This window comes from Pseudorca crassidens, chromosome 12 (genome assembly GCF_039906515.1).
Source record: "Pseudorca crassidens isolate mPseCra1 chromosome 12, mPseCra1.hap1, whole genome shotgun sequence".
Taxonomy (NCBI): Eukaryota; Metazoa; Chordata; class Mammalia; order Artiodactyla; family Delphinidae; genus Pseudorca; species Pseudorca crassidens.
Window position 1 is genome coordinate 40,588,599 of NC_090307.1, and position 17,203 is coordinate 40,605,801.

The 17,203-nt window shown below is 34.7% G+C and overlaps 1 protein-coding gene across 5 annotated transcripts in view; it reads right to left on the reverse strand.

Moving 5' to 3' along the window:
• KIAA1328 (KIAA1328 ortholog) overlaps positions 1 to 17,203 on the reverse strand; it is a 386,783-nt gene that overhangs the window by 319,079 nt on the left and 50,501 nt on the right. For all 5 annotated transcript variants that reach the window (XM_067699299.1, XM_067699298.1, XM_067699301.1 and 2 more), the window contains one exon: positions 12,410 to 12,525. In XM_067699299.1, the coding sequence (XP_067555400.1) occupies positions 12,410 to 12,525 (116 nt within the window). The remainder of the gene's footprint in view (positions 1 to 12,409; positions 12,526 to 17,203) is intronic.

The window sequence follows — 17,203 nt, forward strand, 5'->3', positions numbered from 1 at the left end:
ACAAAACTGGAAAACTGCATCTATCAGAATAGATTTTAAACACTTTATTATAGTATAAAAGTTAAAGGGGAAAAAAAGAAAGTAAAAGAATAACTATAGCTATCTCCATTTGGTAACAAACCCACAACATAAAAAGGGATAATTTAAGACAACAGAAACGTAAAAGGTGAAGAGGAAAAGAATGGAACATAAATCCATTGCATTTCTATATGCCAATAATGAGCTAGCAGAGAGAGAAATTAAGAAAACAATCCCACTTATAATTGCAACAAATACAATAAAATACCTAGGAATAAATTTAACCAAGAGGTGAAAGACTTGTACACTGAAAACTATATGACATTATTGAAAGAAACTGAAGAAGACACATATAAATGGAAAGATATTCCATGCTCCTAGCTTGGAGAATTAACATTGTCAAATGTCCTCATTACCTAAAGCAATCTACAGATTCAATGTAATCCCTATCAAATAACAAGCGTTGGAGAGGATGTGGAGAAAAGGGAACCTTCATAAACTGTCAGTGGTAATGTAAATTGGTGTAAATACTATGGAAGACAGTATGGAGATTCCTCAAAAAAAAATTAAGACTAGAACCAGCATATGATTCACTAGTCCACTTCTGGGTATTTATCCAAAGAATATGAAAACACTAATCCAAAAAGATATCTGCACCCCCATGTTCATTTCAGCATTATTTACAATAGCCAAGATATGGAAACAACCTAAGTACCCATGAACAGATGAATAAAGAAGATATGATATATATATATATATATAGTAATACTACTCAGCCATAAAAAAGATGAAATCTTGCCATCTGCAATAACATCGATGGACCCTGAGGGTATTATGCTAAGTGAAATAAGTCAGACAGAGAAAGGAAAATACCATGGGATGTTGCTTATATGTGGAACATAAAAAACTAATAAACAAAGAATAAAATAAATGAACAAACCAAACCAAACAAAAACAGACATGTAGATACAGAGAACAGAGTAGTGGTTACATGGGGGTAGGGGGAAGGGCAAAATGGGTAAAGGGGATCAACTGTACGGTGATGAATGGAAAATAAATTTTTGGTGATGAGCACATTGTAGGGTATACAGAAGTAGAAATATAATATTGTACAGATGAAATATAATGTTATAAATCAACATTAATAAAAAACAAAATAAAATATATGATAACTTGAAAAAGAATTATAATAGCATTTGCTTTGGTACAAAAAGAGGCTTATTTAAATTCACAGCATGCTTGAAATGATAACATTTTAAATGTGTGAGGGAATATAATAAAGAATAAAAATAAAATGATTTATCAAATATATCTTCACATCCATTTGTATGTTGTAAACTTTTCCAGGGAGAGAAAATATTTTTGTAGACTTCAAATTTTTATAGAACTTTTACAATTTTGATCACCTTTTGTGGTAAACAGTTCAGATATTATTAACATGTTAAATAAGATAAAATTCAGACTTGCAGAGGTTAGTTTATCCAAGGTCATATAGCTAGTTTAAAGGTAAAATGAAGTCAAGATTTCAAGTTTATGATTTTCGTGTTCTTTCCAAAATGCTACAGTGTTTTTATTATGTCACATATTGAGATAAGCCATATTTGAGACACCCAATTGCTAATTAACTAAAAGTTTACAAAAGAATTGTTTATATAGATTTTTTACTTAATAAAGATAAAAAAGCTGCCTTAGCAGCATAAAGCACTTCTCTGCCATCTCAAATTACTGTATAATACTATATGAAGAATATGCTTATAAAGGCTGTGATATCTCTAAATGATTACACTATCACACTAAAACCTCCTCTCACTCCCTTTGCCTCTAGACTGTTAAACTAGTCCTTGTGCTTTTAGCCTGGCACACGGATGCCTTGGGGTTATTATGTGAGACAGAGGTAGCTATCTGGCGACTTTTCCCTGCACTCAGCTAATAACTATTCTCTTCTATCACCATATCCTAGGCTCTCTTCTCAATTGTCAAACTTTCTCTAGTACAAATTTCTCATTAGGGTAATTTCTATTATTTCTAACCTTCTTTTGTATTGCTTTCATCTTTCTTTTTCTCTCCTTTGCCTGTTGCCATTTTTCCTGTGTTTATCAGCCTTTGTGTAGATAAAGGTCTTTTAAAGGTATGGCCAAAAAATAAGACACACACATTATAACTACTATTAGGAAAACTGACCAACTGGAACACCAACTGGAAGATAAACAAGTATCATCTTTAGATATTTAAGTTTTCTAGGTCATATTTATTTAGAAATTCAAGGAATGTGTAAGTCTTTTGTTAGGAAGGGTTCTTTCTCCATTTTTCACCAGCCTGAGCATTCAGGAAAAGAGTTGAACAGCCTGCGATTTCTGTATTAACAAAAGATAATGAAATTGGGAGAAGGTGACAATCCTTACCATCTTATCTGTAGGGAGATCCATTTCAGATATTCAGTTAATTTTTGTCATTACATGACTATACCATAATCAGATTTACTACATCTGAAAATTTAGAGTTGGAAATGTAAAATCTTGGGCATAAGTATAAAAATAAAAAAGGAAATGCTATTGTATAAGTCTATAACTGAGGTGAGAATATTACCATCTGAATCATTTAACTATTCAAAAGTGAAGGCCATACTGAGGTTAAGAACACTTAAGACAAATTTGCTACTGGTCAATAATAAAGTCATTCATCATATTCTTCAAATCTAAAGCAATTACAAGCTGTGGTATGGCAAATGGATTTAGCTGAAGAGATTACATCAGAACAGTCCTTTAAAGAAGATCAGTTAATGTAAAAGGCTAAATGAAATAATGAACTCTCCTCAACAATAATTATTATGGAATTGATTTATCAAAAGCCTATTTCTTCATGCAAGAACTGTTGAAACTTCCCAAAGTAATTTTAAATTATGCTAAACAGATTAACTACCGTTTATCCAGTACAGAACTATTACTAAAAACAAATTTAGTTAAACAGAAATGTAGAAAATAAATATTTTTGAATTTCAGTCTGCTTAGCTTATTTACATGTGGGCATCAAAGTGAATACTTTAGCTACTAGGGTAGGGCTATTTTAGAAGCCCCAATCCACATCTATTTGAATTCCAGTATCACTTACCATAAAGCAACACAGAAATTGCTCTCTGGGGGTGCTCAGGCTCCACATCTAGAGCCTTCAGCAAGTCAAAGAAATCAAAACACTGTCAAAACCAAACCTGCAAAGTAAAGCTATTTGTTTTATTATAAAATGGTACACCACAGATATTAAAAGGATCTCAAACAATAAGGCAGAAAAATCCTTAAAAGCAAATCTCATTAAAAAATACAAAATAATATCTTAAAAATTAGTGTTCAAAGTTCAATAATACCCAACCAGGAGACTAAAAATAAAGGAAAACTATCAGAGAATGATATCTGAAACCACACTAATTATTTAGAAATTTAGAAACATTACCCTTCTACAGATACACTGAAAGGCTTTCTCAACATATACACAGAATAGAAATACCAAAGAACTAAGTACACATTAAATACTGTCTAAATCTGCTCAGGTTGACAAAATACCATAGACTGGGTGGCTTAAAACAGAAATTTATTTTCTCATGGTTCTAGAGGCTGGAAAGTCCAATCAGGGTCTCAAAGGATTTGGTTTCTGGTAAGAGCTCTCTTCCTGGCTTTCAGATGGCTACTGTGTCCTCACATGTGGGGGATGCAGAGAAGGGAGGGAGAGAGAGAGATCTTTCTTTTCTTATAAGGCCACAGTCCTATTGGATTAGGAACTCATCCACATGACCTCATTTAACCTTAATCACCTCCTAAAAACCCTTATCCAGATAGTTACATCGGGGGAGGGAGGGAGGTGTTAGGGGTTCAACACACGAATTTTGGAGGGACACAATTCAGTCCATAACAAACACTAAAATAACAAACACATACATACGTAAACAAATGAACCTTGCTAAGCCCAGAATAGAGGGCAAAGTGGTTGAAAAGCACAATCTTATATCTTAATACTCCAAAACATCTAAGTTTAACAGTTAGATATATTTATCACAATTTCTTTAAGACTTGTTTCATTTTCACAGAAGAAAAACTAAAAATCAGAAAAGGTACTATGAGATGGAAAACAGATCTTAATCATTTCCTAGCACATTTGTTTCAACATATAAATATACTCAACATTCTTTTCCAGCCTTAAAACAAAACAAAAAACATTTCTTCAAATATAGATACCCTTTGGCTAGATAATATCTCCTTTTCTTCACAGCCTTCACTTTCTCTACTACTCAAGTCTAAAGCAACTAAATTGGCTTATTCTTCTAAAATGAAATTGACATGGTCTTGCGTTCAATGACTGTGTAAAGTCACAAAGGTATAAATTAACTGATCCAAGACTGACGTAAATTTTCTTATTCAAAACCCAGTACTACTGAAAGAGCACTACAGTTGCCCAAGGAAGCACAAGATGCACAAGTTAGGGCAGTTGGTATAGGTATGAATGCTTGAAGAGTTCTAAGAGTCAAATACTGTTAAAAAAATTTCAGAAAAATGTCCTGAAGTCTCAAAGAAAACTAGCGAAAGGAACAATGACAAATAGAAATAAACTGTAATAAGTAGGAAAAACTAATGAATTTTTCCTACCTAGTATGTAGGTACCACACAAGGGAGTCATAAAAATGAAGGTCACATGTGTTACATGATATCAGTAACGGAGGGCTTGAACGTCAAAATTAAGAACACGCGTTTGATATTTTAGGTCATAAGAAGCCAAAGCAAGTTATTAAAAAGACAAGTGATGTGATAAAAATAGTCCTCAAGAAAGATTAATCTGGCAACAGTGATGAAATGAAGTCAATCAAAGGGTGGCTGTAGATAATGGAGATGGGCAAAAGGATACTACACAGGAATGCAGTGAAGTGTCAGTGAAAACAGCAAAAGACAATGGGTTCACAACTTCTTTATCCATATATACAATGGTATATTACTCAGCCATAAGAAAAGAACAAAATAATGCCATTTGCAGCAATATGGATGAACCTACAGATTCTCATGCTGAGTGAAGTAAGTCAGACAGAGAGAGACAAATATCATATGATATCACATGTGAAATCTAAAAAAAAGGCTACAAATGAACTTATCTACAGAACAGAAACAGAGTGATAGATGTGAAAAATAAACTTATGGTTACTGGGGAGTAAGCAGGGGGAGGGTAAAATTGGAAGATTGGGATTGACACATATAAAATACACTACTATATATAAAATACATAACTAATAAGGACCTACTGTATAGCACAGGGAACTCTACTCAATACTCTGTAATGGCCTATATGGGAAAAGAAGTTAAAAAAGAGTGGATATATGAATATGTCCAACAGATTCACTTTGCTGTACACCTGAAACTAACACAACATTGTAAATCAATTATACCCCAATAAAAATTAAAACAAAAAAGACAATGGGTTCAGAATAACATTTCAGAGGGAAAAATGATAAAGACTTGGTGACTGAATAGAAAAGCCAAAATACAAGTGAATCTCAGGAACATTCTACATACCTGGATTTCTGGATAATTAGGTTACACTCTATTAAGTAATGCTCCCCCCTCCCATTTTTTTTAACCAACTTTGGATAAAAAGCACTGTAAAATCTAATTTTTTGATAAAACTGTGCTTTAACTATAAAGCAGGTTAGAAAAGTAAGGCTTATTGATATTTGTATCATTCACTGCTGCAGAAATAATTTGGTGTAAAGACAGTTGGTGTCAAAAAGATTTCACTCTTAACTCTGCAATGGGCTGTTTCAGTTACCTCTCCAGTCCTATATCTTTATCTGTAAAATAAGGATATGAGTATCTGCCTCACCTAACTTAATCAGGTTATTGTGAAGATTAAAAAGTATAAGTGAAAGTACTCTGTAAATAGAAAACCAACACACAAATGTAAGATGTCTTACTAACAGAAGTACTAGAAGTACCAAGAAAAGAGAATGGGATAAAAACAATTTAGCATTATTTTGATGCCTCAGAATCATCATTACAAGTGTTAAGTACATCATTTAATATATGATGGCCTTGAGATATACCTAGGTGGGGAGAAGCTCTAGACTGCTGTGCATTTTCAGTTTTTATGTCATTTTTAATAGTTTTAATAGCTGACTCTCCTGTCAGCTTCAATATTCTCACTGTAGCTCCTTTCCCTACTTCTAATTTTCTACTTCTAATCTACAACGGACTTACAAACTAGATACCAGATAATGAGTTTATTATTATACATGTGACAGCCTCAGGAATTTTCATATAAGAAAAGTCCATATATAGGGGACCAGAGCAGGTGAGGAGTACTTCTTTTTATTCTTATTCTTGGATGAGTTCCAGAAAAGTAAAGTGTAAATATAACTCACTACCACAGAGTAACTCAAACCCTAAAGGCTTATTGAAATGAAGTTGTATATAGATAAAATTTTAATATTTTTTTTTACTTTCTGCAAGCATCTATCATTAATTTCTCCCTTCAGTTAGCATTAATATCTAAGTATTTTTAAGAGAACAACATAATCTTTAAGAACAGCTTAAAGGGACTTCCCTGGTGGCGCAGTGGTTGGGAGTCCTGCCAATGCAGGGGACACGGGTTCAAGCCCTGGTCCGGGAAGGTCCCACATGCCACAGAGCAACTAAGCCCGTGCACCACAACTACTGAAGCCTGCGTTCTAGAGCCTGTGCTCCGCAACAAGAGAAGCCACCACAACGAGAAGCCCGTGCACTGCAACAAAGAGTAGCCCCCGCTCACCGCAACTAGAGAAAGCCTGCACGCAGCAACGAAGACCCAACGCAACCAAAAATAAATTAATTAATTAAAAAAAAAGAACAGCTTAGGCAACAATAATACTAGTAATAACTAGTTCTTTCCTTAAGCATGCTTATTTCTTTGTAATACAAATGTAAAGGGTTATTTAATCTGTTATTATGATTTATAATGACATTACAGGACAATATACAATAATAATGGTCCAAAACCTGCTTAAGTTATACAGCATCACAGAGCAAATAAAATGGCCCCCAAAAGCACAACTTCTACAGTACTAGAGATAGTTATTAGATTAGTAAAACAATATTGTCTAGCACTTGTTGAATGGAATAAACTGACTATCCAAGTGCACAGAATATATCCTACCACCATAAAATTCAATTTGTAAACATAAAAAAACAAAAACCCAATATTTATTCAAAACCAAAAGGCTGATAAGGCGTTGGGCAACATACTTTGCTATGTTCATATACCACATTGCCAGACACCACAATACCCTCTCCTCTGCCTATAGGCTTCTTCACTAAGTTTAGATTTTTAATTCTCCCCAAACTATTTCCAGGACTGGAGAATCTCCTGCCTTTTCTTATGAAGGATCAGAAAGATTAACTAGAAAGGGAAGACGTACCCTTTCTTTTGAAATTCATTTCCTTTCTCATGAAACTTATTTCTATTTACTATCTTTTCCCACCCTGCCTACCCACCCAAGACCACTGCATCCAGATCTATGATAGAGCTTCCTACAGTATGGTTCCTATTCTTGGTAAAAGTCTATCAGATCGTGGTAGTTCGGCTCATGTAGCAGAGATGTATATAGTTAAATGGAAAGCTTTGAATACCTCTGAAGTATTATTGCTATTTGCACAAATGATTTCTTTTCACATAATTAGATAAAATTCTTGTGAATTTTCTCTAGTCTAATTTCAGTACAGACATACTGAGACCTTTGGCTCATTCTAAAACATTCCTCAAAAAGGTTAAGGTTGGTTCCTTTAAAATTCTTTCTTCAATGGGCTTGAGAATCTAAGCTCTAAGTACCTCTAAACCTCTTCAATTTACTAAGTCTCAATCAGAGAGACAATGGAAACAGACCAGAAGGAGAAAAAAACAAACATTTCTGTCAGTCTGGTTTCTGGGAGAGGAAAGTAAGACCTGGTTTGTTCTCAATGAGCACCTAACTGGTATATATGATGCAGAAAGGTTTCCTCTTTCATAGAAATAGAAGATAAAGCAGAGAACAGATCAATTTCACTCTCCTACTGGGCCTCTAAGCAGCCTAAGCACCTGCTTAACCTAATGAAAACCATCAAAACCCCACTGAAGAAAGGCACAGAAGTGAGAAACAGAGAAGCTAGTCAACTCATCCCTCATCCATATTAATAGTAGTAATAACGAGAATTGCTATCTTCTTTTCAGTGTCCCAAAGTATGAAACACTGCTAGATTCTTTACACACACAACGCAAAGAGTCTGCCAAATTTCAACAAGCCTGCAAAAAAGGCATTATTAGCTATCCATATATTATAGATGAAAAAAGAGACTTAGAAAAGTTCAGTAGCATTCCCAAGGTCAGACAGCTAGGCAGTGCTGAAACAATTTTGACTCTAAAGCCCATTGTGCTTTCTTCTCTGTCACTTCCCTTGCTCTGTCAGTTAAAACAGTGAAATCAGAAAATATCAAACTTTACTTTCCTTCTGTAAGCTTTTGATACCATCCTGACCTGAGACCTATGTTCTGGAAATACAATCAGCTCAAACATTAATCAACTTTTGTAATGGCTACATCCTCTATACCTTATACTATTACATGCTAACACCTTTTAGAATTATTCCTATTGGACATATTTCTCTCTACATTTCAGATTTATCTCTCCATTCATACTCATTTAGCTAGGCAAAAATCAACTAGGTTCATCAGACTGCTTGACTTTGTAAATGGCATATTCATTTACATAGTTAATTTCTCAAGAAATAAGCTTTCTTTGTTCAAAGACTGAAAACTACCAAGGATTTTTATGTTTTAGTAATAAATTCTCTATTTCACGTAAGAACAAATCCTTCAAAAGCCTGATCCAAATGCAAATATGTAAAATATCTTTACTCTTTTCTACTAAGGGACTGGACTGGTCTGGGTTCGTATAGTTGATCAATAAATCCTGTTATTAGAACTTTTAAAACAAAAAACCCATAAATTAGGATAGCACACCTTTAAAATGCCAAAAATCAGAATCCATATAGTTCCTCACACAGAAACAGGCTTTAAAATAATTTGAAATTATCTGATTTCATGCATGAGTCTGAATCATTCATGTACGAGAGGTTAATGTATCTGTAGTTAAAACTGTATTGTTTTAAATCATATCCTTGTTTTATGTTTCTAAGTTTTACAGAGTTTTATGTACTGTAAAATCATCTATATTATCCTTTGACAAGTTTATACTGGTAAAGGGGATTTGTACTTGAGCAATCTACTTGGAATAAAAACCATGGATGTCACTGTTTTTTAATCATACCTTTCATTCTCTTTTCTTTGACAAATTCTACAAATACCACTTATCTTTAGGTGATTCAAAAAATCTTAATTAAACCAATTATACTAACTAAACCATTTTAATTTTTGAACATGGTCTAATATTTACTCCAATCTTCACTCACAATAATAATAATAAACGCTCAAATCAAATCCTTTTATACCAAATGCAAAGTTGGTCTAACTACAACACATGTCTAAGTCTTTGACTTCTTTACATGCCTTTTCCTTTACTTTAATCTTATAAGGTAGATGGGGGCGAGCAAACTTTTCTGCTGAGGGCCAGATATAAATACTTCGGGCTATGTAGGCCACAGGGTCTTTGTTGCAACTGTACCACTTGCAGCTGTAGCGCAAGAACAGCCACAGAAGATACATAAATGAATGTGTGTGGCTGCACTTAGCTGACACCCTGATAGATCTGGCCCATGGCAGTGGTTTGCTGACCTATGTGCTAAGAAAACAGGAAAAACTGTGTCACTACAATCACCTGGGGGTATCTTAATATTCATCCTGATAGAAGAAACTATTCTGCCCATAACCATGCTGAGTTTAGACTGCTTCGACACTAAATACAATTAATCTTGATCCAGAAGAGTGCTAAATGTAATAGTCCACCGAAGTTAAATTCTGCTTTACCAGACAGCCACAAATTTTTGTGTGTGTGTTGTGTGTTAGGTCGCACCCTAACTGTGGCCAGGATTTCTAAATTGTCTGCTACCTCCTCCTTCTCTCACTTTATTTCTCCAACTCACCCCAATTCCACTTAACATAATATTTATTTATTTATTTATCTTGTTCTGGGGAGATCAAGGTATCACCACCTCCTCTGTATTTAAAAAGTGATTTCAGGGACTTCCCTGGCGGTCCAGTGGTTAAGACTCCGAGCTCCCAATGCAGGGGGCATGGGTTCGATTCCTGTTTGGGGAACTAAGATCCCACATGCTGCATGGAGCAGCCAGAAAAATAAAAATTAAAAAACTTTTTTTTACAAAAGTGACTTCAATTTCCCCTACTTCTGCTACCAGAGTTGGAGGCTGACTTCATTTCCAATCCCCTTCCCTGCTGCCTCCCACTGTCTAAATTGGATAAGCTAAACGCTCACTTCCTCAGCCTCCCTTGCAGATTAGCATGCCCATGTGATAAAGTTCAGGACAATAACTATCTCATGAAAGACTGCTGTGGGGCATCGTCGAGGGAAATGCCCTAAGAAAGATTTTATGTATTTTGAAAAAGGACAGGGAGTCACAACTACCAGAACGTCTTCCTTCCCCTTTCTTTCTGCCTTAATGCAAATGTAATACCTGGAATTGGAGTAACCATCTTGAAACCTGGAATCCTGCAACCATTAGAAGAAGCTAAGAGAACTGTACGGACCCAGCACTGAAAACTTTAAGCCACTGAACCAATGCCAGAGGCCACTTATCTCCAGAATTGTTATGTGCAAAGAAATAGACCCTGTAAAGTGAACTTCTGTTACAAATAGAAGCATTCCTAGTCCACCTTTTCTTGAAAGTGCTAGGGTCCTGAGTCACTATTCCTTTTGCAAAGTGAAAGACTAACACTGGCTGAGCACAGACGTGAATTCTGACTAAACAGTGCTATTTTAACCGAGAGAAAAGTAGCAAGAAGAAAATCACAGAGGTGGGGGCGTAGGTTGAGAGTTGACAACCCAGCGCAATAAAGTCAAAGAAAGCAAAGAAAAGAGAAGGCCCAAGATGATTATTCAAATGCTAAAGAAATATAGAAAAAAAAAATTGAAAAAGTACTCCTTTCAAACTGTGGGGCCCATAAAACTAACAAATGTTCTACTCCACAAATCAAATCGGAGAATTCTGATTCTATTAATTTGCAATCATGCACTCCCACTGTTTGAAAAATACAAGTTCAGAACTCAATTTTTATAGTTATTTTTTGTGCTTTTTTTTCCAGTGAATTAATTTATCTTTATGCTTCTATTTCCCTGGTTTTCACAAAGGTATAGTTACTGTAAATACATGATCATTTTTGACACTCAAAGAATCTTCAAAACAATTATTAAAATCAAGTAAATGGGGGACTTCCCTGGTGATCCAGTGGTTAAGATTTTACCTTCCAATGCAGGGGGTGCGGGTTCAATCCCTGGTCGGGGAGCTAAGATCCCACATGCCTTGGGGCCAAAAAACCAGAACATAAAACAGAAGCAATATTGTAACAAATTCAATAAAGACTTAAAAAATGGTCAACATCAAAAAAAAAATCTAAAAAAAAAAAAAAAATCAAGTAAATGATGCTACTGACAATAAGGACAATCGTTCCTTTAAGCATTCACATACTCCTTTAGCTGGCAGATCCTAACTTTAGGGACAGTCACTTCTCTTTTATACCAATGTCACTGCAAAAAACACCCGAAGATAAGTATCTACCCAGTCAAAACAAACTTCAGAAATATGCTTATTTCAACTCACATATCCCTTAAAGTACAATTCTTAAGTTAAAACACCATTTTTAATTTTACTTTCTTACAAATAATGAAATTATACATATTTACACTCACACACACATAACCCTCTCTCTAATTCTAAACCCAATAGTTTTCTCTTCCATGAGAATAATTTGGTAGTATTATGTTGCAGTATAAACATTTATCAATTACAACATCTATAAGTTACAACGGATTTTTTTTATTTTTATGATTTCAGAATAGAATTCCTTAGAACTGTCAAAGCTTTAGCTAGAAAGAATACCAAAGACAAAGAGGGTTCAGGCTCAATTACAGTAGTGGAACGGAATTTAATAAAGTTCCAACACTACATTTTAACGCCCAAATTTCTTATTGTCTCTTTGAATTGACAAATGTGTGCTCCACAGTATAACAGCAGCAGTGGAACAGCTGGACGACTGTATCAAGCACAAAGGAAGCAACAACACATGCTGTTAAGTGTCGTTCTGATTGCCTAAAAATGGCAGCCCATGCAGATTTACTCTCTGTTATAAATTAAAACAATTATTTCTCTCGAGTTTACATTTTCTTCATGAAAGAGTCAAACTTTCTGCACGTTAAGAAAGAGGACTTTCAAAAAGGATATCTTCCCTTTCTTTTATGATCAGTTCATTCTGTTCTTCCAACTGCCTGATCTTCTTCTCAAATGATTCCTGCTCAGCTTTGAGTCTTTCTTCTGTTACTTCCTTTTCCTCACTTACTCTGAAAGAAATACAAGTGAAAAGAAAATGCCCATGAGAATAAAATAAAATATGTGCCTACAGCTGTGGTTTACCAAAACTAGATTTATTCCAGAGGTATGCTGGTTTCTTCAGGGATACTTTATGTTTTTTGAATTTTTTAAAATTAACCTTTCACAAGGCAATATTCCACACCTTTGTAATAAAATATGCATGTGGTTTTTACATCAAGAACTTTTGCAATAATCAGAACTGTCTTAAATATGGAAAGTCCTATACTTTATGGGTTCCCAATTATGATCCAAGACTGAAAAATATCGAATTTTTAAAACAAAGGTTTCACCTTTTCATTATCAAATAAGGCACAATTTATTTTGATTTAGATCTTTTTCATACTTCTATTTAAACCCTGTCAATAAAATAAACAACATATATACTACGTAAATATTGCATTAAACATACATAGGTGATTTTACTTTTTCCTGGTACTAATACCCTGCAATCTTCAGTAGCATATAAATAACTGGACTGGAATTTTTTAATGGCATTAAGATACAAAAAGGTTTGCACATTTATTCTTAGTTCAAAAAGGGGTTATAAAGTAAAAAACACTGACCAAAAATATGTATCTTTAATGCTTAACTCTGAAAGGTATTCCAACTCAATCCTATCAAAAATGGGTGGTTTCTGATAAGAGCACAGAGGGGGGAAAAAAAACTAAACATTAGAACTTACCTTAAAATGACAACCCTAATTTTCATGTTACTCTGTGAACAGAGATGTTAGCTCTGAATTTCTGTCACTGGTGATTAATTCTCCAAAGAGAGTACAACACATTTTATTCTATAAGATCACACAGGGATATGTGTTAGTGAAATCCACAGGGAAGCCAAATCTTTTCTTTGAGCATCTAAATTTATTTCCTCCCACACCTGTACTCCACCAGAGCAATTTCTGAATAACATGAACTCCACAGCCTTTCCTTTGTTGCTAGCTTTCTGGTGGAGATATTAAGATCAATGAAATAACAGAATGAAAATTAGAATTTTGAATGTTCAAGAGTTGACTGCATCTTGTCTTTGAATTAATTTGTGTGAAAGTGCAGGGCATATAGTAATGTTCAAAAAATAGCTTTATTTTTTCTTGCTTATCATGACATTCCAATCATTTTCCCGACTCCTATTATTTACATTTAGCATACTACTAGGCTCATGTATGGGACTCAGGACCTTCTTTCTACGAGCATAATCTCTAATACAGATACAATTACAAGGAATCCACACAACTAAACCAGGAACAAATATACACATACGTAGAGGATTTATAGTCTCGTCTCAGGTTAGCCTGCTCCCTTGTTGCCATCTCTTTACAATGCCTTCACTATTCTTGTCATTATCCTCAACCACATTTATACTAACATCTTTCACAGTAATTCCCCACTGCCTCTTAAGTTTTTTCTAAAATTGTCAAACATTTGAACCATTAATTCATTCTATCATCCAAATCACTCCTCTTCAATCTATCAACTGGCTTCTGAAACACCTTTGCTAGGAAACTGTTCCAGATCAAGTACACCCCCAAACTGTAAATCAGAAAACCACGTACATATGGTGACTGTGGCAAAGCATGCTTATTTCTCTGGGCATCATTACTCCCACTCATAAACAAAAAAGGCTAGACAATTTTAAAAATTCCTTCCAGCTTAAGTTCTATAATTTCCTTTACTATACTATAAACATACTGGAACTATATATATGTCCTTTACAAATATGGAGAGCATTTGTAAAGAACTAAGAAAGATGTTAACAAACATCTGGTCAGGGTACAAGGCATACAATACTGTAATCTATGCAAAAGCTACAGCCATAGGATGAAAGAGGCAGTGGAAGAGGATGACAAGAGAAATATTAAAAAGTGTAATGATGCAAAATTTCGCATGAGGTTAACGTAAAACAAAAGAAGTGATGAATCTGTAGGATTATGCATAAAAGAAAGATGAAATAGGTAATGCTATATATTGTAAGGAGAGAATAAACACTGTCAAGGTGAGAAAATATGTGGCAAGTTCTCTCCCTGTTTAGATTGGTCAAATCTTAAAGATGAGACTGAAGAGGAAAATCCATTAAGCAGATAAGAGAAGATTTATTTTCATTTACTTATTAAAAAATATTAACTGAATGCCTACTATAGGAAAAAATAATCACAGTAAGTTTATCCAGTTATGGGATATCCGAAAGGAACCTCACAATGGCCCCTGTCATTTCAATTCCATTCATAAAAGCCAAATAAATATGAGGAATGACCCAAAGATTTGTTTGTTCAAGAAAGCAAGGCTTCCAAGGTCATAAAAACAGTAACAACAAAGTACACTGCCACATTTACCTAACATTAAAGTAAATGAAGAAAGTATGTCTAGAGACTGCCAGGTCAGAACATATACCCCAGCATTTACTTACTCCCTTTGTCAAACCTGAAGAAAATCCATGAAAACTCTAGGGATCACTGACGGCGAAAAATGCTTGTACATATATTCAATAATGCCAGTGGCTATGATGAGCTTCTCCCAAAACTTAAAGTGCTCTATCCAGAAGAACCACTCTTTCCTAAATTTAGTTTCTAGAGATATTTAAAAATTTTGTTGCTACACTATTTAAACAGGGCTTTTTTTTTTAAAAAAAGAAAATCTTTTCTGTTACGCTGCTATGATTAGACTACCCATTAGCAATTATTATGCTCTGGAAGGCTATAAACTTAACAAGCTGTGTTAAGCACAAAAGGCAACACTTCTATAGGCCTATCTAAAGATATGCATGGCTTCTCTGTGGTCTATTAGCATAGTTAATAGGAGCAAGTGTATTAATACAGCCTTTAAATGCAAAGGACTTGCCAATAAAACAAACTCGAGATTTTATATCCACTCTGAAATATGTCTTCCTGTTTAATTTATGTTCAATAATATTTCCCATGAGGTGTATCTATGAGAAATTATCTGGTATCATGATCTACATTTTTATCAAAGCATTCTCAGACCACAAAGTAACATAAAAATACCTAATCCTCTATCTCATTTAGAGTACAGCAATAAGCTAGTTAACAAAATGAGAATGTAAACACAAAAAAGGGAAATATTTGACTAATAGGATAGAAAAGTTGAAAACTCTGGTCAAGAGGATATTCCCAGTGTTGATTTGTTAATTATTTACAAGGAGGACAATAGTCTGTTCATAAAGAAATAATCATTTCAGCATTTATTTAACATCTCAGAGTATTTCTCAATTATGTCCACAAACTGTACTCTTATCTCACAAGGAATGATAATTCATACACTTAGAGTTGGGTGGTTCGGCTGAAAACCATGGCAAAAAACCTGAGTTTCCTTGAAGGCTTATGTTTTAGCTTAAACATCCCTGCACATTCTGTATTTTTCTCCATAAAACAATCTTTTCTGTTTTAATATAAAAAGTTTCCCCATACCCATCTATTCTAAACTTTTTAGTAAAACTAATGTTCTAGGAAGAGATTTATTTTATGGCTTTACATATCCCCAATGTTCTTCTAGGTACTCCAGAAATGTCTTTCTAATGTGAAAGACAAGGTCAAGGCAACGAAGCTTCTATCCCAAAGAGAATTAGTTAGAGCTCACCAATGGTCAACCAGATAAATTTCTTTCCCTGGTTGATATCTCACATTTGGAAGCAGAGAATGCTGGTAGCATTCTATAAATTCTCAATATTAACTTAGTGGATAAGATTTAGAGAGATTAGATGTCCTAGATTTCACAGAACATCTAGCAGACAGAAAGGGATATACTGTTTTTAAGCAAATGTAAATGCATGGTGAAAAGAAGAGCTTTCATCATTAAAAAAATATATTTATACAAATATATATATATATGGCAGTGAAATCATCTTAATGCCCTCTTTACAAATTTTAACATTTGACTGTAATTTAAAATGTACTGTCTAAAGGAACAAAGGTGCTTTAAGAAACGAGAAACACAGCAATCTACGTCAAAAGAGCTCTAAGAACTACAAAACAACAGCAAATGAATGTAGATGCAAAAAATCCTCAACAAAATACCAGCAAGCACAATCCAGGAACATTTAAAAAAAAAAAAAAAGGGGGGCTTCCCTGGTGGCGCAGTGGTTGGGGGTCCGCCTGCCGATGCAGGGGACGCGGGTTCGTGCCCCCGTCCGGGAGGATCCCACGTGCCGCGGAGCGGCTGGGCCCGTGAGCCATGGCCGCTGGGCCTGCGCGTCCGGAGCCTGTGCTCCGCAGCGGGAGAGGCCACAGCGGTGAGAGGCCCGTGTACCGCAAAAAAAAAAAAAAAAAAAAAAAAAAAAAAGGATTATACATCATGCCTAACTGGAATTTAACCCAGGAATGAAAAGTTGGTTTAATAATCAAACAGCAATTAATGTAATATACCATATCAATAAAATAAAGGACAAAAACCACATGATCATCTAAATAGATGCAGAAAAGGGTTTGAAAAAAATCCAACAATGATTCATGATTAAAAAAAAAAAACCTCAGTAAATAGGAGGAAAAGGAAACTTCCTCAACCTGAAAAAGGCCATCTACGAAAAACCCACATCTAATACCATATTTAATGGTGAAAGACTAAGTGCTTTCCCCCTGTGATCACAAACAAGTCAAGGATGTCTGCTCTCGCCACTGCAAGTCAACTTTGTATTAGA